This window comes from Pituophis catenifer, unplaced genomic scaffold (assembly GCF_029215685.1).
Source record: "Pituophis catenifer annectens isolate HBS135680 unplaced genomic scaffold, rPitCat1.0.hap2 SCAF_7, whole genome shotgun sequence".
In the NCBI taxonomy this organism is placed as follows: Eukaryota; Metazoa; Chordata; class Lepidosauria; order Squamata; family Colubridae; genus Pituophis; species Pituophis catenifer.
The window spans coordinates 51,243,323-51,268,333 of NW_027256887.1; the positions used below are offsets into that span (position 1 = coordinate 51,243,323).

The window sequence follows — 25,011 nt, forward strand, 5'->3', positions numbered from 1 at the left end:
GATAGGACAGGACAGGAAAAGCAACCGGGCCCCTTCCTTTCCTCCCAGGCTTTCTTTCCCAAGCGTCCTCTGGCGGGATCTGTTTTGCGCGCTTCTCCGGTTTTGGAGATGCGAAGGGCCTGGGGAGGCGAGGCAAGGAGCAAAGCTGCGAACCAAAGGTAACTTAGAGATCGTTGCGAAGAAAGACTCCAGCGGGGCTTCTGGTCTCCCGATTCAGCGAGCCCGGAGAGCAGGCTCTTTTTCTTTCCCTTTTCCGTTCCTTCTTTCCTTTTTTCCTTTCCTTTCCTTACCTCCCCCTCTTTAGGGAAACATTCTGCTAGTCCGCCTCCCTCGCCCCTCCCTGGGCTCGATCTTATCACATCCAAGGCTTATAAATCACGGAGCTTGTCTGGCGAGAGGTCACACCGCCTCCGTAAATCCAGGGCAAAGCCGGTGGAGACTGTGCACAAAGACAGCGGAAGAAGACGAGGGGATCCTTCAGATTCCCGGCGGCTTTGAAAAAAAGAAGCTGGGTGAAACAGTTGGGTGTTTGGCCTGCCCAACCCTCCCGGGGAAAGGGAGGAAGGACGAATCGGAGGGTCCTTCTTACCCCCCCCCTTCATTCTTTCCTCGCGTGGGCTGCCTTTGACGGCAAGGAGGAGGACGCACATCACTTTCATTTCAAAGATACAGAAAGCCGCATCTCTCTGACTGATGAAGTCTGGGGAGGGAAGAAGGGAGGGTGAGGGAACTCCGAACTCGGGAGGTTATCCTAAGGTCCTGTGACGATTTTTCAAAGCCACAGTCCGGAAGGACTGAACTTTAGACAACTTTTTCCTTTGTGTAACTGCACAAAACTACAATCGCATCCCAGCTGTTAACATATTAAGTTGCTTCTTGCCCGCAATCCTCCCTCCCTCCTGTGTCAAAATTTGTGATTCTTTCTCTCTACCTTGTGTATCGGGAGGCCACCAGGTCACCCCCGAACTTTGTCCCAAGATCGATAGAAACTGATTCTCAGTCGCAGCTATTTCTGATCGCAGCCAGGGTTTTATGCCCGAGACAAGCGGTTGCTTTTTGGGAAGAGCCCACAAAGCCAGCAAACAGTCCCCGATGGCGCATCCATTACTCTGTGGTGGAACTCTTTGAACTAATAATCCAACCCAATTTCTAGTCAGTTAGGATAGGCTGTTCCAAACGAGCACAGGATTTAGGACTGACCTTAAGGGGTTCTGACTGGCTCCTGCAAAAATCCGATTGGAATAGTTCGGGATTTGGTACCCAACTCTGCGAAATGCTTATCATGGATGTGTCGTTTAGAGGGGTCGTCAGGGACAGAAATGCTGGTATTGTTAAGGATTCTACAGTATACATAGAGGAGCATCACCTTTACTCAAAGCCCCGCCTGGACTGGGCAAATCGCGGCTAACGCAGAAGAAGCCAGAGGCAGATGGGTGACTGGTACTCAAGTTCGTCTAACAGGCACATTTCTCTCCAAACGAATCTGGTTCCCACCTCGCCTTTATTTATTCAACACCAAGAACAGCAAGAATATCCCGAAGTGACTACAGTTGTGAGGGTTTGAAGACGCAGGTCCTTTCCTACTTCAGGCTTAGAAAAGAAAAAAAAAAGCGGTCTCCAATATTTAGCATATTGAGCGTCTGAACCATCCGGAGTGCTGTAAAATGCCTCGCAAAATGCTCAGTGTTTTCGAAGCCGTAGGAGAACTGGCCTACTGAACAGCCTTACCTCTTTTCTCTCAAGGTCCCACTTCCCGGGGCACGCACCGAGCAGCTGTTGCCGCCAGACTCGCCTTATAAAGAAAGGGAGGTTCTGATAAGGCAAAATAGCATCAGTGTTTTACGAGTTTGTTATTTCATGTAATAAAAAGCAAGCGACCCCACCCACCCACCCTTACTTTCAAAGGAGGAGTGGGAGACTTCAGGACACACGCCCAAAAGTTTCTCTTATCCCTAGAGTTGCAAAGTTCACAGTCAAGGGAAGAATGCGGCGAGGAAGGGACAGATATCCTGCAATATCAACCGGCAAGAAATGTTTCGGGCCAAAGGCCGCACCAAAGCAAAACATGTCTATACTGCACACCATTCCCACGATCCTGGGAAACGGAGGGGGGGGAGGGAATATAAGAATATAAGAGATTGCCCGTGTAGGGGGACTGGAAAATCTGCTCGACCGCCGTGGGAGATGCAAGAAGGAATAAAAAGAAGAAATGGTTGCAGCAGCAGCAGCAGCAGCAGCAGCAGCAGCACACCCCCCCCCCCCGTATTTTTCTGGAATGGAAGAATTAACAGCAGATAAAGGTTTAGAATGGAGGGTATTATTTTCTTAACAATAAACCAATTTTACTATGCTCGCCACACTTATGCACGAAGCAGGTTTCCTTAAAATAAACAGTATGAGACTTTTAGCGTTTTAAAGATTAAAGATGCGGGACGGGGAGAGAGGAATAAAGGGCTTTCCTAATTCCTAGGTTACAATTCATCTATTCAGCTCATTAGCTTTCAAGATGCTTTTCAATTAATCGCACTACAATTGTTATATCTATCAATCATCATCATCATCATCATCATCATCATCATCATCATCATCATCATCATCATCCCATTTCCAAAAGGGTTCACAATGTACATAGGTCCTTTCTCTGCAATCCCTTGCCCCAGATCCACATAGATCCATCCTTCTGCATTCACTTGAAATATTAAGCCGCCTAATACTTTGATGGAAGGAGCAAGATATCAGACATCTCTCTAGGGTCTTTCGGCGGGTGGGATGCTCTCCTGGGAAATCGCCATCTCACGGTTTACTTGGCGATACCTGAGCCCTCCTCGAGTGCGGAGGGGCTTCTCCAGATCCCCAGAGCTCCCGCAGGCACAGCTGCCGAGTTTCTGCGGAGTCGAGTTCTTTGGCCTGCCAATCTATTTAAGTTAGGGCAAAGCTGCTCCTGACGGTAAAAAAAAAAAAAAAAAAAAGATTGCTCGAAAATAAACGCAGGAACAAGGCTGCTGCACTTTGAAACCGGAGATGCTCTAGATTAGGATCCTACTCAGTCTTAAATTTGTTTCGGATCTTGGAGCCAGAGCCAGAAGTCACTAAGAGGACCGCTTACTTCCAGAGAATTTCAATCAGAATAGAGCTGCAAGGGACCTTGGAGGTCTTCTAGTCCAACCCCACACTCAAACAGAAGACCCTCTATCATTTCAGACAGGTGGCTTTCCAGTCTCTTCTTAAAAACTCCAGTAATGAAACACCCACAATTTCTGAAGGCCACCTGTTCCACTGGTTAATTGTCCTCCCTGTTAGGAAATGTCTCCTTAATTCCAGGTTGCTTCTCTCCTTGATTAGCTTCCATCCATTGCTTCTTGTTCTGCCCTCTGGTGCTTTGGAAAATAAGTTGACCCTCTCTTGTTTGTGGCAGCCCCTCAAATGCTGGACTACCGCTATGGGGTCATCCCTAGGCCTTTGACATTTCTAGCAGCAACAGCAGCTGTTTTCCACCGCCGGCCTGGCAGCGCTCTCATTTTTTTTTTTTTAATTATTATTATTATTATTTTTGCTGGCTTCCCCAAGGCACTTCCTTCGAAGGCGGCCAGAGAAGTTTCCCGGGCGATTTCGGAGTGGCGCTCTCTTGCCGCTTTGGAAACGTGGGCGCAAAGCTCAAGCGGCCGCCCCCCTCACGTTGCCGCCCCCAAGCTCATCGGTCCCTTTGTCTTCCTCCTCCGGTTTACCGGAGCCGAAGCGAAATCTTCAGGTCGACACGGCGTCGCTGGGGCAGGGGAGGCGGGGAGGGGGCCGGACTCCTCTGGGCTGGGAAGAAGCCGGCCCGAAATGTGAGTCGGTTGCGGTCGACGAGGGGCTCTTCCCAGCCGCTCCCCCTCCCCTTGGCCGGCGTCCCCTCCGCTGTGGGCCGAGGCTTGGAAGAGGGGAGGGGGGGGGAAGGGGCCAAGAGGCTGGGTGGAGCCAGCGGAGGCTGCGCGCAGGGAGGGTTGCGCAAGAAGCCCCTGCTGCGCTTCAAGATATAAAAAGCGCCGTCGGGGCGCCTCCGTCGCGGCAGCCAGGGGAGCAGGTCGGCAGCCGGGCGGGCAGCAGCTGAGGCGAGTGCGGCTCCGTCGAGGATTATGGAATTCCTGAGCGACAAATTCGGCCTCAAGAGCCCCCCCGCGGCGGCGGGCAAAAGCGGCGAGTTCTACCTGGCCCCCGGAGCCCCTTTGGAGCACGTCATGGAAGCGCTGGACGGCGGCGAAGCCTTCTACGCCAAAGGCGGAGGCAAATGCGTGGGGCAGGCCGCCTACGCTGCTCACGGCCGGCTGGAGAGGACTTCCCCGGCTAGGGACGGCTCCGGTAAGTGAGGCAACCGGGGGTGGAGGTGGGGAAACGGGACGGTTGAGGATGGCTGTCACGGGCTCCTGTTTCCCGAAGAAAAGCCGCGCCAATGGAGCCCAGCTCGCCTTGGGGAAACGGGAAGCGATTGTGTGTGTATGTGTGTGTGTGTGTGATCTTTGTCAATTCTTCTCCCTCCCCTAAGTACACAAACAGTCGGGCTCCGGGCAGCAAATTTAACTTCTGATTTACACAGTGGGGTTTGCCTTAACGTCCCTGAACCGGAAATTATCGGGAGAGTTGAAAGAGCACAACAGGCCAGGCAAAAATGCGGCTGGCTAGTTTCAGGGTTGATGCAGTCATTGGCACTTTGGAGGCTCGATCCACCTAAAAATTTCCCGACGTCTTTAGATTCCGGTTCGCTTTAGGAGCCGTAGGGAAGAAGATTGGGGGGGGGGGGAGGGAGGCGGATGTCTGACAGAGGCCTTTTGACAGATTCACATTATTTATGGGCAACGGGGTGGGGGGGGGCAGAGAACCTCCAAAATTATTGAAATCAACAGGCGTGACTTCGGAGAAAAGAAAAGAAAAATATTTACGACTGGCTGCTATAATTGTGAATTAAAGAAAATCCGCGCGCTTTCAAAATCGAGAAAATATATCGCGTATTTCTTCTCCGTCTGCCGTTTCATTTTAAAGTAGTTGACAATTTCTGATCCATGCTTGCAGTTACGTCCTGGGCACACTGGTTACACATACGCATACATACACACGCACACGGTCTTCCCTCAGGCTGAAACTTGGTCTGGAAAGCGCCCGGGAATATTTGAACTCCTCGACTGTTTCCAGACGAATTTCCAGATGCTCTTTCTTTAGGATCCTCTGGGAGGAACGTACTTTAGGAAATCCTTGGAAAACGCGGAGGCTGCTTTAAATTAAACATACACACACTCACGTACCTTGGTCCAGACGGTCCGAATTCTGCCCTCTTGGTTTTCTGGATTCATCTACTCGCCGATCTTACACGGAGGAAAGAAACAACCGCTTTTGTTTTGTAAACCTCAACATCGCATCTTCCTTTTTCTTAGCAAAACGAAAGTGAATCCGCAAAGGCTCCGCAGGCAGAGTCCGGGTTGCTAAACTTAACATTATTGACCGGGCAAGGGCGGGGTGCGAGGGAGGTGGGGGGGGGGGGAAGGATGGCAGAAAGCAGCAGTTGTTTGTGGGGGGCAGGGGGGTTCAACTGACGCCCCGAAACTTCATTTTACTTTGGACACCGGTGCAGCAGCAACTTTTCATTTTCATCCTCTGTTTCAGCTAACCGCCAGGCCGCTGTGATCTGAATCAGCTCGATTTTTACGATTGAATATCTGAGTGGAGATCCCAGCCCATTATAAGAGCACAACATTTGTATTTTTTTTTTTAGATGGAGAGAGAATAAGACAACTCGATGGATAACTTATTAGGCAGAACGAAACAAAGCGATGACTGAAGGACCGGGCAACTTAATTATGGTTTGGGGGAATATTGTTCTGCTGTGGAGTTTCTTTTTGCATATGGTCAACTGGCCAGTCGCTCTGAATCTATTTTCTGATAGCTTTCTTCCCCCCTCCCTTTTAACTACCGGTAACATACAAAAGGCATCACTCGGACCAACTCTCCATTTACAGAGGCATCAGTGGTCAACACGATTACATTGAATTATTATTTTTTCATTCATTTTTTTTTAAAAAATCTTTGCTGCTTCACAGATAGCTTCATCTCCATATTTCTCCTCTACTTACTTCCTTTAGCAAAGTTTCTTTACATTTTATTTTGTGTGCTCCCTAAGATAAATTAAATGAAGGGGAAAATAAACGATTATGTAGTTAAGTAGTGGTCCTGCTACTTCCTTTCTCTCTCTCTTCCAAACCAGCAGCTGCCCTTTCCGTTAATTTTATGTTGCCCGGAAGCTCTGCGTAGCTTCTCCGCTCTGCCTAGTTGCTGGAGGTTGAAGAAACAGTCCAGCAAAATGAAATGTTGGAAACCAGAAACCGGCCAAGACTTAAAACTATCAAAAGGGTCAGACTGTTCTCTCTCTTTCACCCAGGAGCAGTAACGGTGGCAGAAGCAATTAGTAGTACAGTAGTAATAGTAGTAGTAGCAGCAAGCAGACTCTTGCAGAAATGAAGTCCTTGGTTTGCCATTAGATGCTCATACTTAGCAAGTGAAAAGTAAGAATTCAATGGGCTTCAACGGGCTCCCGAAGCAATTGTGCATTGCCCTGAGGTTTTCGCGCGCCTATTAACACTTTTCCAGCCTGGAAAGTCATTGGAAGTTGGTGATTGCGTGAACCATCTTGCCTTTGCTAAGCTTTGTTCTTACAATTTTTGTTTTCATTCAAAAAGCTGGCTACCACACAGACACACAGACACACACTTCACCACTTCTAACTGATAAGGGTATGTTGGAATTACAGTTTGCTTCTGAGATTTATAGGGAACACATCTTCCACTAAATCCAACTATTTCACAGTAGCTTCAGGGTCATCCAAAACTCTGTAACAAAAACAGCAGCAAAACATCCCTTGGTCTTCCTAACTTGCAGATTTGCCTCCTAAACCTTTCCCTAAACCTCTCCCACTTTCACCTCTTATCTACCTCAGTCTGTAAATCTGACAAACCAAGTCAAGAAGAAATGCTTTGTTACCTAGTCCTTCAGTTTAAGTGGATTGGAGTTCTCTTTAGTCATGTAATTAGTGCAAAAACTCAACACTTAACAAAACAAACAGTCCGAGCTTGGCCTAAAATATCTAGTAACACCCCCCCCCACTTTCTGGGATTAGTTAGCATTTCTGTTCTTTAAATGCTACATTTATTTTCTCGTTTGCAATGTGTCCTTTGCCATATAATTCACAACAGAAAGATGACTTGCTCTCTAATTTTAGACTCAGCCAACTGGTTACAGTTTTGACTTTAAGGCACTGTATTTGTAATTTTTTTTAAAAAAGAACATAGAATGAAAAATGCAACCTTTTTATAGCTGAACAGACACAAACATCAAAAAATTGATAATTGATAATTTATTCTAAGCAAAGGAGTTTATAAAGATTTTTTAGAAATTTTGCAATTAAAACAGCAAAGGGAGGTATTTAATGCATTATGGTGAGAGACATTTACATATCAAACATGTTTCAAATAAAGCAAATATCTTCAATGATTATTATGTTTTGGTAAGTTTAATTTTGAATCATAATATAATTTCCCTTATTATTAAAATTAAGGATTTATCCTTCCATTTGTAATGTTCTCACTGTTCAGTGTGCCTAAGAAAAAAGTTCAAATGATTTCAAAAAGAATCACTTCTCAGCACACACTCACACATCCCCACATACATATGGAGAAATGCAGGAAATATCTAATGAAACTACCAATTTCATAAAAGTATTAATTGGTTTGCTATTTGTTAATGCCTAATATTTGGTCAGAATTCATACATGTTTAGTTATTGTTTGCATTCATAGAAGATGGCATCAAAGTTTTACCAGAAAGGAACCAGAAAGAACATTGTTGGCAGAATTTAAATCATTATTTCTCATCTCACTTAAAATTATTTAATTTTTTATATATAGTTTTATTTTATGTGTGTAGTTCTCTCTGTGTTTGTGTGTGAGTGTGTGTGAGAGAGAGACAATATTTGATGAGTAGAACTTTCCATTGAATTTGTTTGGAATCTCACCTAGAGGTAAGGACACTAGTGCAAATTGTAAGCCATGCCTAGTTAAAATCATACCCAATGAGCAGACCAGTGTAGTGAAATTACTGGGAGTGACAGAGAACACTAAAAACAAATTCAAAATATCAAGTTAAATTCCTTTCATTTTAATGCTTACTGTTATGGGTAGATGGAATGATTTTTTTCCTCCTAAACTTGTGATTCCATCCCAACATGTAACATCAATTATCTTAGAAATATGGCATTTTTAACGGGGTGTGGAATCATGGGAATTTGTTCAGAAGCTAAGTGGGAGCGGGGGAATACTTTAAGCTTTATCTTGGACAGTGAGTGTTTCTGAGCAGATAAATAGTTCTTGTAGGACCAGGGCAAAATATAGGAAATAACCAGTTTGACTGAGTTATGATTTTAAAGAGCCCCCTCTCCAAGTTTGCAGTAATAAAGAAACTAATTGGAAGCAAAGCCACTCAACTAAGATTTAAGAACATTATTTTTTGGTGAAATATTTCCATTTCTTACTAACCTTGACTCGGTATGTTGCATTCTTTAACGAATCCTTGTAATACATGCACCCCTAATAATTTTCATGATTAAATAATTTGCAAAATAAAATAACTGGACATCATCCATCCAAAGAAAAGCATTTTAAAACTCTAATTGATTTTTCCTCAAATGGAATATGTTCAGATTGTTTCTCTGCATATTCTTTGTTTAGCAATAAGTTTCATTATCCCCAATTGATCCTACTCTTAAGTAAATTTGGTTATGATTATATTTGATAGTATTGCTTGTCTACCTGAAAATAAACCCCTTTGATTATGTTGTAAATGAAAAGTAGACATAGGCTTTGCAATATAGCTGACCCTTGAAGAGAATAAGGCTTGTTCTAAATGAATAGACTTAATACAAAGTTAACTCCGCAAGAATACAACAAGATTTATTGCTAAGAAGCTATGTCTAGTACGGTGCCATATGTTTGTACTATTACATTGATCAGATTTTCCATTCTAAGTATGAATCAATTTATCTTTAGTAGAAAAAGAAATGCACTGCTGGAAAAGTGCATCTTACTTTAAAAAAAAATCAGACTTAGATCTTGATGAGACTAAATTCAAAATCCACAATAATATCCTTATCTTGTCCACTAATTTCTAGATACTCACATAAAAAGAAATCTGAGCATAACAAATCTCACCCATGAGTAGATCATGTACCTATAAACATTTCACACATTATTCTTACAAGCAATCTATGGTTTGTCACACATTTTTTTAAAAAAATGATGCTAAACTTAACATGAATGCAGGCCAACTTCATTTATTTTCTTCTGCAGTGAATTTTGGGATTACGAAAGTTGAGAGTCAACCACTGCACTCTGAGATGGGCAGACCGCTGGACACTTGCAGCAACCTCCGAATGTCTCCTGTGAAAGGGATTCCAGAGAAAAGAGAATTGGATGAACTTGGTGATAAGTGTGACAGCAATGTTTCCAGCAGTAAGAAGAGAAGACACCGGACCACTTTTACCAGTTTACAGCTGGAAGAACTGGAGAAAGTGTTCCAGAAGACACATTACCCCGATGTTTATGTCAGAGAGCAGTTGGCTCTGAGAACGGAACTCACTGAAGCTCGAGTTCAGGTAGGTGCCTCAGTTCCATCCAAAACAGAACAACATAATCTACTCAGTGTTTCTCAAACTTGGTAACTTTAAAACGTGTGGCTTCGTGCTTCCTGGGGAATTCTGAGAGTTGAAGTCCACAAATCTTAAAGTTGCCAAGTTTGAGAAACACTGAATTACTGAATGACTAGAAGAAACAGTTGAAGCAGTAGGGTCCTGCAAAAACCAAACCAAAAGGTATAAATTATCAGTCAGACAAAATAAAATAGGTTATTTAGAACTGATGCTGGGCCTTTACTATTTGCTAGCAAGGCATGCCATCTAGTTAACACTGAGTAACTTCCCTAGCTGCTGCCCCTTTCCCGCCCCCCAGTTCTTCACTTCATGATCTCAAGAGTTTGTCTAAAGGTCTTAGTAAGGTAAAGCAAGATGGTTTTATATTCTATTCAATCAGAAATTGCAAAAGAACCTGTAGTACAGTGGACTAAAGCACTGTTATTAACATCTGTTGCTTGCAATTACTGCAAGTTCAAATCTCACCAGGCTCAAGGTTGACTCAGCCTTCCATCCTTTCAAAGGTAGGTGAAATGAGGACCCAGATTGTGGGGGCATTAAGCTGACTTTGTATAAATATACAAAAGTATGAAGGCTATTGCTTAAGGCATTGTAAACAGTCTCCAGAGAAGGGCGGCATATAAATTAAAGCAAAAAAAAAAAAAAAAAAAAAAAGCATAGTGTCTTGCTTTAGGACATCTGATATCATACTAGATTATAGACTGAGGACTTTTGGGGTTCAACCGGAGCTGTGACAGCCTAAAGCCCCGCTGCTAACAGCAATCATGGAAAGATGAGAAAAAGTACGTTATGATATCACTCTCAAGGTTCCGACTAATGAACCCAACCAATTCAGCACTCCTAGACTTGCAGCTTTCTCAAAGGACTGTTTTATTGAATACATCATTTCATCATGGATGAAAACAGTTCTTTGAGAAAGCTGCAAGTCTCGGAGTGCTGAATTGGTTGGGTTCATTAGTCGGAATCTGGACAATCACAACTCGATCCTTGCTTTTTTTTCTGTGCTTGCATCTCTGCATTGTAAGTCATGTGGGTTGCATCATGATGTCACAACACACATTTTGTCGTATGCTCTGCTTTCCCTGGATCCCCCTGTCTGTGGCAGCAAATGGTTCTGTTGGACAGCTTTAACTATGCTTCATTAAGGTGCCTTTGTACCTCGGTTGCATGAGCTGCATTTTGGAGCTAAATTTTTGTTAATGAAGGACGTAGAACAGAAGAAGCCATGTTTTCAATAAAAATAATTACATAGTCCCATTCCTATGTAATTTATTCACATTTGGGACTCTGGAAATATAAAGCGGATGTAAATATGGTAAAATTATTTTAACGTAATGATTAAGGAATGCCAAATTGTGCAGGTAGTTAAAGGAATGTATCTGCATTCTGAAATTAGGACTAACCATCCTTCTGTTCAGGAAAATGATAACTTGCTTAAACAATAATAATAATAAATAATAATAAAATGACTCTAGTGAATTGATTCAATTCATTGAGTCATTTTATTTTTTATTATTGTTGATTCTGAAATGTTTTTAAAGAGAAGAATAAAGAAAGAACATATTATATTGAACAATGTTAATGAGTATGAGAACATACTCATAGCACTTGAGGTCTTTTGAGTACCACTATCATCACCCAACTGGCTCCTCCCGAGCTGAGAAATCTTGGACTTTGGCCTTGAAGTTCACACGTGACTCTTCTACCATCTGGAAATCTATATAATTCCAGGAACTTTAGCTGGCTTTCTATTGAAATGTGATGCCAAGATTTTATTGCATGCTCTATGAATCAATAGCATCATCGGTGACTGATTTTGAAAAGTATAGAGTTCTGGATCCTCCACTAAAAACACCGGAATTCTGTTTATAGGATCTGCTGCATTAAACTGTCAAGATTAATGTAGTAAATGGTCAAGTAACAATGTTCTGCTAATCAGTATTCTTGTGCTTCTTCAAATGCAAGTGTAAACTCTCGGTTAAGGCTGTTTCAGATTATTGTATATATAATATCCTCCTCTTCATTATTACAAGCATGCTTTTTATGATGTGTTAAGCATATACTTAAACATATATATGGTGAACAGCAAATGTATGGCATGCTTGTATTTAGAAGTGCATATATCTCACATAGAACCACCAGATTTTCCTGAAAATAAGACCCTGTCTAATATTTTTTTGAACCCTAAGGCTTGGCCTTATTGCCATGCTCTCAAAAGCCCAATTGGGCTTATTATCAGGGGATATCTTATTTTGGGGGAAACAGGGTACTAATGCATCTAGGAGCTCATATCCCTGCAAAGCTGGCAGTATCAGGTTGAACATTATATAGTTTGCAATATATTATATTAGTAATCTGTAGTTGGTAAAGGAGTTGCAATACTACTTAAAATTATTACATTCAGTTCCCATTCCTGGCAGCTATTCCCACTGAAATTAGTGGAGGCACGGTCATACTTGGGCCACTAGAAGCTTGGAAACTTCCTACATCTTGTGATGGCATAGAAGAAATTAGGGTGTGTTTTGGAATTATTTCATTATATAGATTCTGTCCCAAATAGAACTTTATTTTTCTTCAGTTGATATCTTCCAGATGTCAGACTACAATTATTGTTGCCATCCACCAGACTAGAGATTATGGGATTTATAATCTAATACATCTGAAAGGGTTGTTGCATTAGTTGAGGCTGCATTAATTCATATATTCGGTCAAATCATGTAGCACGTATGGGGTGCTAACAGACACTTGTTGGATGTAGGTATTAATATAGGTAGTCCTCGACTTACAGCAGTTTGTTTAGTGACTGTTCAAAGTTACCACAGTGCCTTAAAAAGTAATTTATGACCGTATTTCACACTTACGACTATTGCAGCATCTTCATGGTCACACGATCAAAATTTAGATGCTTGGCAATTGACTCATATTTAGGATGGCTGCAATGTCCTGAGGTCATGTGATCCCCTTTTGTGACTTTATGTTAAGCAAAGTCAAATTTTGAGCTCAGTTGTGGCTGTTATATTGCAATCCTAAATGAATTAAATATCTCTGAGACAAACTCATAAAAAATCCTGCTAAGTGAAGCAAATTCCATTGAAGGTTTAAAATGGTAAAGTAGTTAGTACACTGGGAAATAGCTGATAATGGATATATCAACAAATCCAAAATTGTACCTTAAACTGTAGAGAATTCCTATAAAGAAATACGATACCTTGGATCCAGACTTAATGATGCTTTAAAAAAACTACTGAGTTTAATCCTTCCTGTTTCAATAAGGCTAACCAAAAGTTCACTTAAATCTGGAGTATTGGACTAATTGCACCAATCTGAATTAATCTATTCTAAATATGATTAAGACTATATATTCTGCTGTGATGGGCGAGGAATAGGTATTTGTCTTTTACAGAATGCCTCTTATTATTTATTTTATTTATTTATTTTTATCCTACCTTTATTATTTTTATAAATAATGCAAGGGAGTGAACATACACAACACTTCCACCCCCTCCTATTTTCCCTACAACAACAATCCTGTGAGGTGGGTTGGGCTGTGAGAGGGTGACTGGCACAAAGTCACTCAGATGGCTTTTATTCCTTAGGTAGGTTTAAAATTCACAGTCTTCTGGTTGTATAATTTAATACTGTTTTATTTAAGCAAGCTAAAACTATACTTTTTAAAATCCAGAATATTTAATAGTTACTTAACACCCAAAGTGTCCTTTTTCTCAATTTTTTTTAAAAAATAGTGTCAATAACAAATATTTTTGAAAGCTGTGTATCTAATTCAAAATTTGCTGGACACAATTTTCAGAATTACAGATTATGGTTTTGGTTTGGCATTCGAAGAAACTGCTGTACCGTTCATGCTAACATCATATCTTACTATTTGAAGGAATAGCAAGGTTTGGTCTAATTCAGCAGGCAGCTGCTTAGGTTTTGCTAAGGCTTCTCAAGTCATTATGGACAGATAAAAGAGTGGCAGAGCCAGAGAGAGAGGGAAGTTATGGCTTGTATATATTATATTCTCTCCTTGGAACAAAATTGCTGGTTTCATTTTTTTTTCCTGAGAATGTTTATTCTACTCTTTGTGTACATAGAGATTTCCGTGCTATTGAAGTAAATGCCCTAGATTTTTGCATCTCTGATCAGTCTACTGAAAAAGGCCAATGTAAGAAAACGGGGATCATAATCCCACTGAGCGGCAACAGTATTCCATCATAATATTAAGCAATTTTCAAAGGCTTTACATCATTAGAGACCGGCATCTGGTTAGGCAGGGATAACAAGCAGCAGATTGTTGCTTCATTTTATATAGGCAATGGTTATTTTATCTTTGCCAAGAGTCGGTTTTGAGTAAATCGATGTAAACAGAAACATTTTGGGGGAGTGTCAGGGTTAAAAAATGTGGGTTTCTTCCCCTCATAAATTCCTTCCTAAAATTCAAGCAAATTGTTTGATTTAAAATAACCAAACGATTGGCTGAATATATGCAGTGCACATCTCATTTTGCCAGTATTTCATCAAGAAGTTTCATCCTGCTTACATGCAGAAAGAGCCTGCCTGAATCTAATTTATTGAAGTGAATTTCTTTTTCTGTTGCATGTCAGAAGAGTAACTGGCACCCAGCCTAAGGAGACGGTCAAGACATTTACAGCGACAGGGGCCTAAATATTAAATATTATGAGTTATTTGTTCTTAGTGCAGACACAAAGGAGAGGCAAAAAAATGTTTCCCAGAGCCTTCATACAGCACAACAACTTTCAAAAAAAAAAAAAAATCTTTCCTGCAATTGATTATGCAGTTGGGTAAATTTTATTGACTAGTGGTTGCTATATATATGATCATAATATATTTATTAGCTGTGTTTTTCCTTTTGATGGTTTAGAGGCACTTTTCAAAAATTGTTCTATTAAATTTGCAAGAGGGTCTGTGGAAAATTAATTCTCACACTGGTGTTTCAGCATGGCAGTCACCTTATTCAGTGAAAGTAATTTCAAGTGGTTTAATTGCTTCTTAATTGGCTAATCTTTAACTGCCCTGAAGGAGTGTTCTTGTTTCCAGCAGATTTGTTATTATGTAATGTTAACTATGAATGTGGTGGAATATTGGTAACGCTAGAATATATTCTGTCATTCAGTTGAAAAGGAACAAATATGAAATAAATTATTTGTGCAATTTGGCATGCTAACATGCATCGTACAACAATAACGTTGGAAGGTCACATGCAGCTACTAGCTTTCATGAAATTCCAGTCCTGTCATGACTTGGGTATAGCAGCTCCAATAAAGCAACTATTCCAGCTTATATTTCTTTGAGAACTGCAGATAAGCCTTTGTATTGATACTGGAGAACACAAAAGTAGCAAACCTCAAGAACATAAGTTCCATCTGCTTCATATCAGCTAGTTACAATATGCTTGACGTGGGGGAGTGGTTAGACTGCCTTTGGAAACTTCAGTTGGTTTTAAAAAATACTGTGCTTCTTTCATTTAGTGTAGCTGAATAACTGACTGGATCAGCAAGTTTTTAGAATCAGTATGGAAGAAGGGAAAAATTGGGATTGCATAAAATATAGCAAAGACATTGTATTCTGTCCAATTTTTTTTGCCAATTGTTTTTCTTCAAGATGATTTTTTACTTAAGTTTCCTAGTTTTGTTTCCCAGCTTTTCTCTATTTCTTTAGCTGTTGCTATTCTTACTAATATTGGGCTGTTTTTTTATTTTAAAAAGTAAAAACAAAACAAAACAGAATTATATGAAAATGGCCAAGGTGAGGATTGAATTGCAAAACACACCACCATTCTTTGGAAGCTAGTACCTAATTCCAGAAAGCTAACTAATTCAAACCAGAGACAAGAATTTGTCCAAGGCACTAAATAAAAGTAAGAGTAGGGATTATGTCCCAGATCCAAAATTGCAGTTTGTCCCCCAGCTCCAAAGAACATCAGAACACCCTTGTCACAGTAAAAAAAAAAAAAAACAAAAAAAACCCTGGAAAATAGAGAAACACATATATTTAAAGATGCATAGAAAGATACCCCATATTAAAACCCATATGCAATCAAAACAAAGCCAATAAAAAGGAAAGCAGCCTTCATTGTATACATGACCCCCAGGTAGAAAATGTAAACATGGTAAATGAAACTATAGAAAATGAACATCTCCGTGAAAGAAAATAAATAGACATGTCTTGGGCATGGACAAGAACTTCTCATTACCTTAAAACTTCCTCTAGTTTCTTTGGATGTTCTCTGCCATTGCCATTTTGTACCACAGCTTGCCATTATTGTTTGTTTGTTTGTTTATTTATTTATTTATTTATTTATTTATTTATTTATTTATTTATTTTATTATATTTCTATACCGCCCTTCTCCTGCGGGACTCAGGGCGGTGTACAGCCAGGATAAAACATAGCATATAAAATTTCAAAACATTTAAAAAACAATTAAATAATTTTGGCCCGAATTTAAAACAACCCAATTAAAACCAAATTCGATTAAAAAACTGAGAGGATGGGATCAAGCCAGCCCAGCTAGATGGAACAAGTGTGTCTTCAGGGCCCGACGAAAAGTCCGGAGGTCTGATATCGTGTATATCTCAAGGGGCAGGTCATTCCAGAGGGCAGGTGCTGCCACAGAGAAGGCTCTCCCCCTGGGGGTCACCAGCCAGCACTGCCTGGCCGACGACACCCTGAGGAGGCCCTCTCTGTGCGCGCGAACCGGTCGGTGGGAGGCTATTGGCGGCAGAAGGCGGTCTCGCAAATACCCCAGCCCTAAGCCATGGAGCGCTTTAAAGGTGGTCACCAACACCTTGAAGCGCACCTGGAAGACCACAGGAAGCCAGTGCAGCTCGCGCAGGAGAGGTGTTATATGTGAGCGCCCCGTCGCTCCCATAATCCCCCGCGTGGCCGCATTCTGGACCAACTGCAGCCTCCGGGTGCACCCCAAGGGGAGCCCCATGTAGAGAGCATTGCAGTAGTCCAGGCGGGAAGTGAGGGGTGCTTGAATGACCGTGCGTAGGGAGTCCTGATCCAGAAAGGGATGCAACTGGCGTATCAGGCGAACCTGATAAAAAGCCCCCCTGGCCACGGCCGTCATATGCTCTTCTAAAGACAGCCATGCATCCAGAAGGATGCCTAAGTTGCGAGCCCTCTCCGTGGGGGGCAGTGATTTGCCCCCAGTAGCCAGCGATGGCACCAGCTGGCTATATCGGGACGCCGGAAGCCACAGCCACTCAGTCTTGGAAGGGTTGAGTCGGAGCCTGTTTCTCCCCATCCAGGCCCGCACGGCCTCCAGGCACTGGGACATCACTTTAAGGGCATCGTTGGGTGGCCTGGGGTGGAGATGTACAGCTGAGTGTTGTCAGCATACTGATGGAACTCCACCCCAAAGCCACAGATGATCTTGCCCAGCAGCTTTACATAAATGTTGAACAGAAGAGGCGAGAGGACCGACCCTTGTGGCAGCCGACAAACAAGGCGCCTTGGGGTCGACCGCTGCCCCCCTGTCAACACGGATTGCGACCGGTCAGAGATGTAGGAGGAGAACCACCGCAGAATGGTGCCCCCACCCCCAGCTCCTTCAACCGGTGCAACATGATACCATGGTCAATGGTATCAAAAGCCGCTGAGAGATCTAACAGGACCAGGATAGAGGAACAACCCCTATCCTGAGCCCTCCAGAGATCATCCACCAACGCGACCAATGCCGTTTCCATGCTGTGCCCAGACTGGAAACCGGACTGGAGCAGGTCTAGATAGACAGCTTCATCCAGGTACTGGGGAAGCTGCTGCACCACCACACTCTCAACAACCTTCGCAACGAAGCGAAGGTTGGAGACTGGACGATAGTTAGCCAAAATAGCCGGATCCAGGGAGGGCTTCTTGAGGAGGGGCCTCACCACCACTTCTTTCAAAGCAGCCGGAAGGACCCCCTCACTCAGAGAAGTGTTAACAATCCCCTGGAGTCAGCCTCGTGTAACCTCCTGGGAAGCCAGTACCAACCAGGAGGGGCACGGGTCCAATAAACATGTGGTCGCGTTCAGCCATCCCAGGATCCTGTCCACGTCCTCGGGAGCAACAGGATTAAACTCCTCCCAGATAACACTCTCAAGACCTACCTCAATCATCCCGTCCAGACTTACCCAGTCAGAGGCCAGGCCTTCCCGAATCTGAGAGATCTTGTCATACAGATACTGCACAAAGTCCTCAGCTTGACCCTGCAAGGGATCATCCCGCGCTTCCAGATGGAGGAGGGAGCGGGTCACCCTAAACAGGGCAGCTGGGCGATTATCTGATGACGCTATAAGAGCGGCAAAATAGCTAGATTTCGCTGCTTTTATCACCACTAGGTAGGTCTTAATGTGAGACCTCACCAGTGTTCAGTCGGATTCGGAGTGGCTGGTCCTCCAACTACTCTCCAGGCATCTTTTCCGGCGCTTCATCTTCCTCAGCTCCTCAGAGAACCAAGGAGTTAGGTGAGTTCAGTGCCAGGTCAGAGGCCGCAAAGGCACGACGCGGTCCAAAGCCCCGGCGGCCGCACTATCCCAGGCAGCCACCAGGTCTTCAGCCGAGTCATGATGAGATTGCATCAGGAGTGGGCTGCTGGGGGTTCACATGGGTTCGGGAGAACCTCTAGCTAAGATTCTGTGAGGCTTGGAGAACCCCCAAATCCCACTCCTGGCCTGCCCCACCCACCCCTCCCCACCTCTCCCAGGAGTCCTCACGCGACCCATTTTGGATGCAGGTAAGTGCAGGGCATGCAGGGAGGCTTGGGGAGGGCGAAAAACGGACCTACCAGACGTTTGGGAAATGGGCTCATTTCCAGCCTCCAGAGGGCCTCCAGAGGGCCTCCAGAGGCTCGAGGAAAGCTTCCAGAGCCCAGGAAGAGCAAACCCCCTCCCACCATGGTGCAGGAGTCTGAGTAGGCCATGCCCACCATGGCCACACCCACCCAGCAACCGGGCAAAGAACCCCTTGCTAAAATTTTTGAAGCCCACCCCTGGATTGCATAAATAAAGAAGATAGTAGGATCAGGAATTTTTATCTGACAGCTTGCCAGTTTTCAATTACTATTGTGAGGAAGGGAGGGAGGGGGAGAGAGAGAGAGAGAGAGAGAGAGAGAGAGGGAGGGAGGGAGGGAGGGAGGGAGGGAGAAAGAAAGAAAGAGACTGATCAAAATTACTACTCTTAGTAATTCCAATGTTATATTTCATTCAGTGTTCACTTTAATATGAAATGTAAACTTCAAACACCTTTTATAGTTTACTCTGAAGGCAAAGAGGGGAGAGAGAGAGGGAGGAGGGAGGGAGGGAGAGAGGGGGGGGAGATGGGACAAAAAAACAACAACAACAAAAAACAAAACCACAGACGGGATTAAGTGGCTGTCATTTTGACTCCATCTGAGGTGTCTTGCTCTGCTCTCTTTCTTTGCATTTTCCTTTCAAGGGATATATAGAATCTTCTCCTGTGTAACTTCACTTCTGGCTGCCTTTTGGTACACATGGAGTTTTGCTGTAAAGTTTGGTTTTACAAATGCCTTTTACTTATGGAACTATATTTTAAATGCTATATTTCCAAGCACAATGTTTTGATTGTGTTAATGTTTTAGACCAGGAGCAGACAATGCAGGGCCTTCTTGACTTGCCTGACTTTATTACTATTTTTTTTTAAATAATATTTAATTGTTTTAAAAATTGAAAGCTGGATAGTGTAAAATAGTCTCTGGCATCATCTTTATTTTCAAGACTGCTTCTGGAGCCCTAAACCAGTCCACAAATGTTCTTAAAGATGGTGGATGAAGACAGCCCTCAGATCTGTTTGGAAATATGTCTTCCTTTTACTTTTGGAGTCAGAAAGAATGACAGGGAACAACTTCACTAGTTTGCCTCTGGTAAACAGATATTGCATAACATGCCACTTGTCCAAAAACATATCCTCACTGTCCTTAGTGTAATCAGTGCATCTCAAACTTGGCAATTTTAGGTTTTGTGGACATCTTAAAAGAGTCACTTCGGAAAAATACTGGTTTAAATGGTAATTGGTACTTTTGATTTTCATGAATGAAGGCAAATATACATGTCGCAGGATAATGTTGCAGGATCAATCTGGGTCAGTCACCGAGACCAGAGGTTTAGTCTTCTGAGCTTTCAGACTTGAGCTGGAGCCCATCCTCAGGGAATTTCTCTCTCTACCAGAATATGTACTTTGGGCTATTCTATTCACAGTATTTATGTGGTCCCTGGTTGGATGTGGCTTCTTATTGGTTAATTGGGATGCTGATGGCCAGCGATTAAGACATTAGTTTAGCTATTATTTCTTTGTGCTGCCAAGTCCTCATACTAAATAAATAATACTAAATAAATAAATACATGTGAAAATATTTACAGACCCCTCGCATCCTGGACATAAATTGTTTCAACTCCTACCCTCAAAATGACGCTATAAGCACTACACACTAGAACAACTAGACACAAGAACAGTTTTTTCCCGAACGCCATCACTCTGCTAAACAAATAATTCCCTCAACCTTGTCAAACTATTTACTAACTCTGCACTACTATTAATCTTCTCATCGTTCCTACCACCCATCTCCTTCCACTTATGACTGTATGACTGTAACTTTGTTGCTTGTATCCTTACAGTTTATATTGATATTGTTTCCTGATTGCTTATTTGTACCCTATGACTATCATTCAGTGTTGTATCTTATGATATGATGAACATATCTTTTCTTTATGTACACTGAGAGAATATGCACCAAGACAAATTCCTTGTGTGTCCAATCACACTTGGCCAATAAAAAAAATTATTCTATTCTATTCTATTCTATTCTATTCTATTCTATTCTATTCTATTCAAATGCTATTAGAAAAATAGTGTCAATAGACTTGTTCGATGCAGCATTTTCACAAACCTTCAATTTGTACAAAAAGCGGTATCTGTGAAATGCAACAAAGCAAAGTGCAATAAAACAAGAGATGCCTGCATTGCTGTGAGACCATTTGTAAAACATGAGTTCATGAAATTCATGGGATCGTAAGGTGATGATAAGTCTTTCAAATATCCTGTTGTATCAAGAATGCATGGTGGAAGAGAGATGCATCATATGCTATTCCAGATAATGACACTTGAATTGAGGTATGAAGTAGGGAATTGTCATCTTAGCATATGCCCACATTCTATCAAGCATTCAAGTAGATGATGTTTGTAATGGACACCCTTCCTGTCTGAGCTCCAGCCTGATTATTTGAAAAGGACTTTTGAAATTATCCTGAGGGTGGCATGATATTAAACTAATAGCTGCCCGAAACCCAAAAGTCATTGGCGGTCAAAACTGTGTTAGTCTGTAAAAAGGAGTTTTATGGATTTGGGCCTGGACCATAGTTTAGCCATCCTTGTACTTTCTTATTCTGTCTTCATAAAAGGCGTCCATTAAGAAGTCCTTCCTCTGTCTGCCAGTAACATCTTTCACTGCATGTCTCAGGAACAGTGTATGATGGTATCTATCAAGATCAAAACATTGCTAGTTTCTAGGATTTCTTTAAAATCCAAAACAGAGTAAAGAAGGGACAAAAGCAGTGGTGAAATGTAAAATTTGTTACTACCGGTTCTGTGGGCGTGGCTTGGTGGGAGGTAATGTGACTAGAGGGGAAAGCCAAGGTTTTTTTTTACTTTTAAAAGTATTAAGAGGTTGTAGAAAAAATGCTTTTAAAAGTAAAACAAAAAAAGCCTCTGATAATCGCGTGGCTCAGCTGGGCATGGGGAGGGGAGGGATTTTTGCTACCGGTTCTCTGAACCACCCGCCGCCATCGCTACCAGATCGGGCAATCCGGTCTGAACCGGGAGTATTTCACCCCTGGACAAAAGAATAATTTTTTATCTACAAAGTGCTGTAAATTTAAAGATGCTTATTAAATAATAAGTCAAGGAGTGACTTTTTGGCTATGTTTCTCCTCAGTGCTTTGAACCAAGGGCTGTATTTGGTTCAATGAATGAAATGAGAGAGATGTGTGTAGCAGTGCAAAGAAATAGGCAGGACCAGAAGAAAATATTTCTTTTAAACCAGATTGATTAAACATAGTTGATATATTATACACCAATGAATTTAATACGATCCATTTGTCACATTAAGCATATTGAGTATTATGAATTACCATTTTTATTGCTTGTAACGAAAGCAATAGATAAGCAATCACACAGGAGTAAAACAATGCTTTATAATGACCAACATTTTTTAAAAAAGAGAAAGTATACACATATCAAACATTTAAGAAAACAGCCCCTATCTGATTATAATCCTTATTTCAGAACACTTGCAATCTTTCTCAAAGAGGGAGCATGTAACTTTCTTACTGAAATAGAAAACTGGACAATTTGATAAATGAAAAAGCAAAAATGTTGAGTTCCAACTGCTCTACTAAAATATTATCCCGTAACTATTCTGGTCTGAAAATTAGATTAAATAATGCAAAATATAACCAGAATTTTATTTATTTTTATTTTATTTATTAACTTTCTATGTCACCCATCTCACTAACACAACGGCTCTGAATAGCTTATCATATCATAAGCTATAATAAGCTATAAGCTATTTGACTTATCATATAATATAATAAGTCAAGAAGTGCTAAAAACAATTAAAACTAGGATTAAAAAGATTAAAAGTTAAAAACCAAGTTGGTGGGCAGCCCGGGGGTGAGAAACATCTCTACACCATTAGCCACTCTCAGTATAGCAGGCCCCTGTCAGGACACCAGGTCAGTGGCAGAACCAAGTTTTTAGGCTCTTCTAGAAGGCCAGGAGTATGGGGGTAGATCTCATCTCAGATGGCAGAATATTCCAGAAGGTGGGTGTCACAGCTGAAAAGCGTCTTTTCTTACACTCCACCAGCGAAAATTCTTTGGCTAATGGAATCTGAAGTAGACTTTTTAACTGGAATGAGTGGGGTGGGTTAATTCCATCAGAATAAGGTGATTCTTTCGATTCCCATACTGGAGTTTTAAAGGTGATGACCAATACCTGAATTGGATCTGGAAACAAAGTGGCAGTCAGTGGGGCTCACATAACAGCACTGTCACATGTGCCACCCAACGGGCTTCCAGAACTGTATAAATTATGATTTCACAAATACATGTTTCAGAGTATTTTAAAAAATAACCTTAGGCTATGATTGCTGAGGCCATTAACTGCAGTCCTAACACATGGGAAAATTAATTTATTTGTAAATGATTTTTATGGTCACCCAATTTGCGAATCAGTTAATTCCATTATGATTTTTAAAAGAGAAATATCATCTGCTTGAAAACAGTTGATTATTTCTATGTCTGTATTAGGTTAAAATTATAAAAATGAACCTACAAGTTGACTTTTACCTGTTAGTGATAGGGAAGAATCTACAGTTTGTGAAATTGATACATATCTGCCAATTCTCACTTTGGAATTGCCAGTTGCTTCATTGCCATTCTGTACAGGTAGTCCTTAACTTATGACCATTCATTTAAAAACTGTTCGAAGTTACAATGGTGTTGAAAAAAGTAACTTATAACTCACCCTCGAAGTTAGATTGTTGCATCATCCCCTGAAGTCACGTGATTGCAATTTAAGCATTTGGCAATTGGCTTATATTTATGATGTTTCAGCAACTTATGGTCATGTAATCAGAATTTGTAACCTTTTCAGATGGCTTCCAACAAGCAAAATCAGTAGGGGAAGCCAGATTCATTCAATGACCACATGATTCATTCAACAACCATGAAATTCACTTTAGCTAAATGGGCAGCATAAAAATTTACTCAATCAATCAATCAATCAATCAATAATTCACTTAATGATTGTGATAAAAATAGTCCTAAAACTGGGTCTGATCACTTCATTACTTGCTTAACAACTGCATTGCTTAGTGCCCTAAATTCTGGTTCCAATTGTACTTGGGTGTACCTGAAGCAAATTCATATTGCTCACATTGTGAAACACTTAGAGGGGCATTTTGCCCGTCTTGTCAATAAATGTCTATAAATCATTTATAGACTTGTCTCAAAGGTGTTTTTTCAAGAGGCAACTGGACTTTCTGGTTTTTCTTTGAAGACATTTTGCTTCTCATCCAAGAAGCATCTTTAACTCCAGTCTTCAAAGAAAAAGCAGACCTGGATGACTGAGAATCTCCACAGATATTTATAGACTTTTAAACTTATACCAAAGCTCTGGCTTTGAATAGCTTGTTATTAATTTCTTTTACTGGCAATACTCTTGAAAGTTTTCAGGTCTAATTTTATAAGAGGGGGGAAAAATCCCCTGCTCACACAAGAACCAGAATTTTCTGACTTTATATTGTTAGTGAAAATATGTAAGCTAAGTTTTGATACAAAAAACCATGTGAAAAAACCCTGAATCAAAGTATATCCATTTTTAATCTTAATATTATATGTCCTTTGAGGGAGATCCACCTGGTTCCAATTTCATCCCAATTCAGTTGTCACATTGCAATTTTTGCACTTCATTCAGCATTTTGTTTTTTGGCCAGAACAATTTGGCTCTCATTGTTGCTCCATCCACTGGCTGAAATATGGATTAAAAATCATTCCTAGCAGTCTTTAGGTGTATATAGAAAATACTGGTTATTCTTATACTGTATCAAGACTCTTCAAAGAGCATAATTATAGCTTGTACTTTCTGAAAAAAAATTGCTTCTTCCTTTTTTACTATTTATACATTTTATATACAGTTTTAAATGCTGTATCTAATACAAGATATCATTTCATTTCTATTTCCTTTTAATGTGTTGGGACAACTGTACTCCATTTCCAGCCTAAAGGAATAGTAATGTCGACAGTATTTATATATGTAAATGACTGAACAAATACTGGAGTACACTATTCTGGTGCCAATTTAGAAATTTCTGGCAAAACCTATTTTCCTTTCAGTTTTATAAAACTGGAGCTATAATTTGTTAAACATTTGCTGGAATAATAAGAGACTATTCCAATAAGCTTTTTTCCTATTAGACTATGTGATTTTAGATTAGAATTAACTACTGAAAATGCTTGAAATTCTGTTTGGAGTGGCTTATTAAAACTGAATTTATTCACCTCTCAGAATTTCTGCTTATTTTTCATAAGAAATCCCAAGACTGTTTTCCCAATATCATGTATGGATTCAAGTTTCCCTTATTTCCATTAATCATAATTTGGTAGTATTCATTCATTCATTTCTTTCTTTTTTCTTTTTAATCTACTGAAAGAGTATTCAACTCATGAAACTATTGGTAAAACTCAGTAGGACTTCCTTCAAGACTG

The 25,011-nt window shown here is 41.2% G+C and overlaps 1 protein-coding gene across 1 annotated transcript in view; it reads left to right on the plus strand.

The window, feature by feature from the left end:
- Nucleotides 1-4,115: 4,115 nt before the first annotated feature.
- ALX1 (ALX homeobox 1) overlaps nucleotides 4,116-25,011 on the plus strand; it is a 36,490-nt gene continuing 15,594 nt past the window's right edge. Inside the window, exons 1-2 of the mRNA XM_070947567.1 lie at nucleotides 4,116-4,338; nucleotides 9,365-9,669. Coding sequence (XP_070803668.1) covers nucleotides 4,116-4,338; nucleotides 9,365-9,669 — 528 coding nt within the window. The remainder of the gene's footprint in view (nucleotides 4,339-9,364; nucleotides 9,670-25,011) is intronic.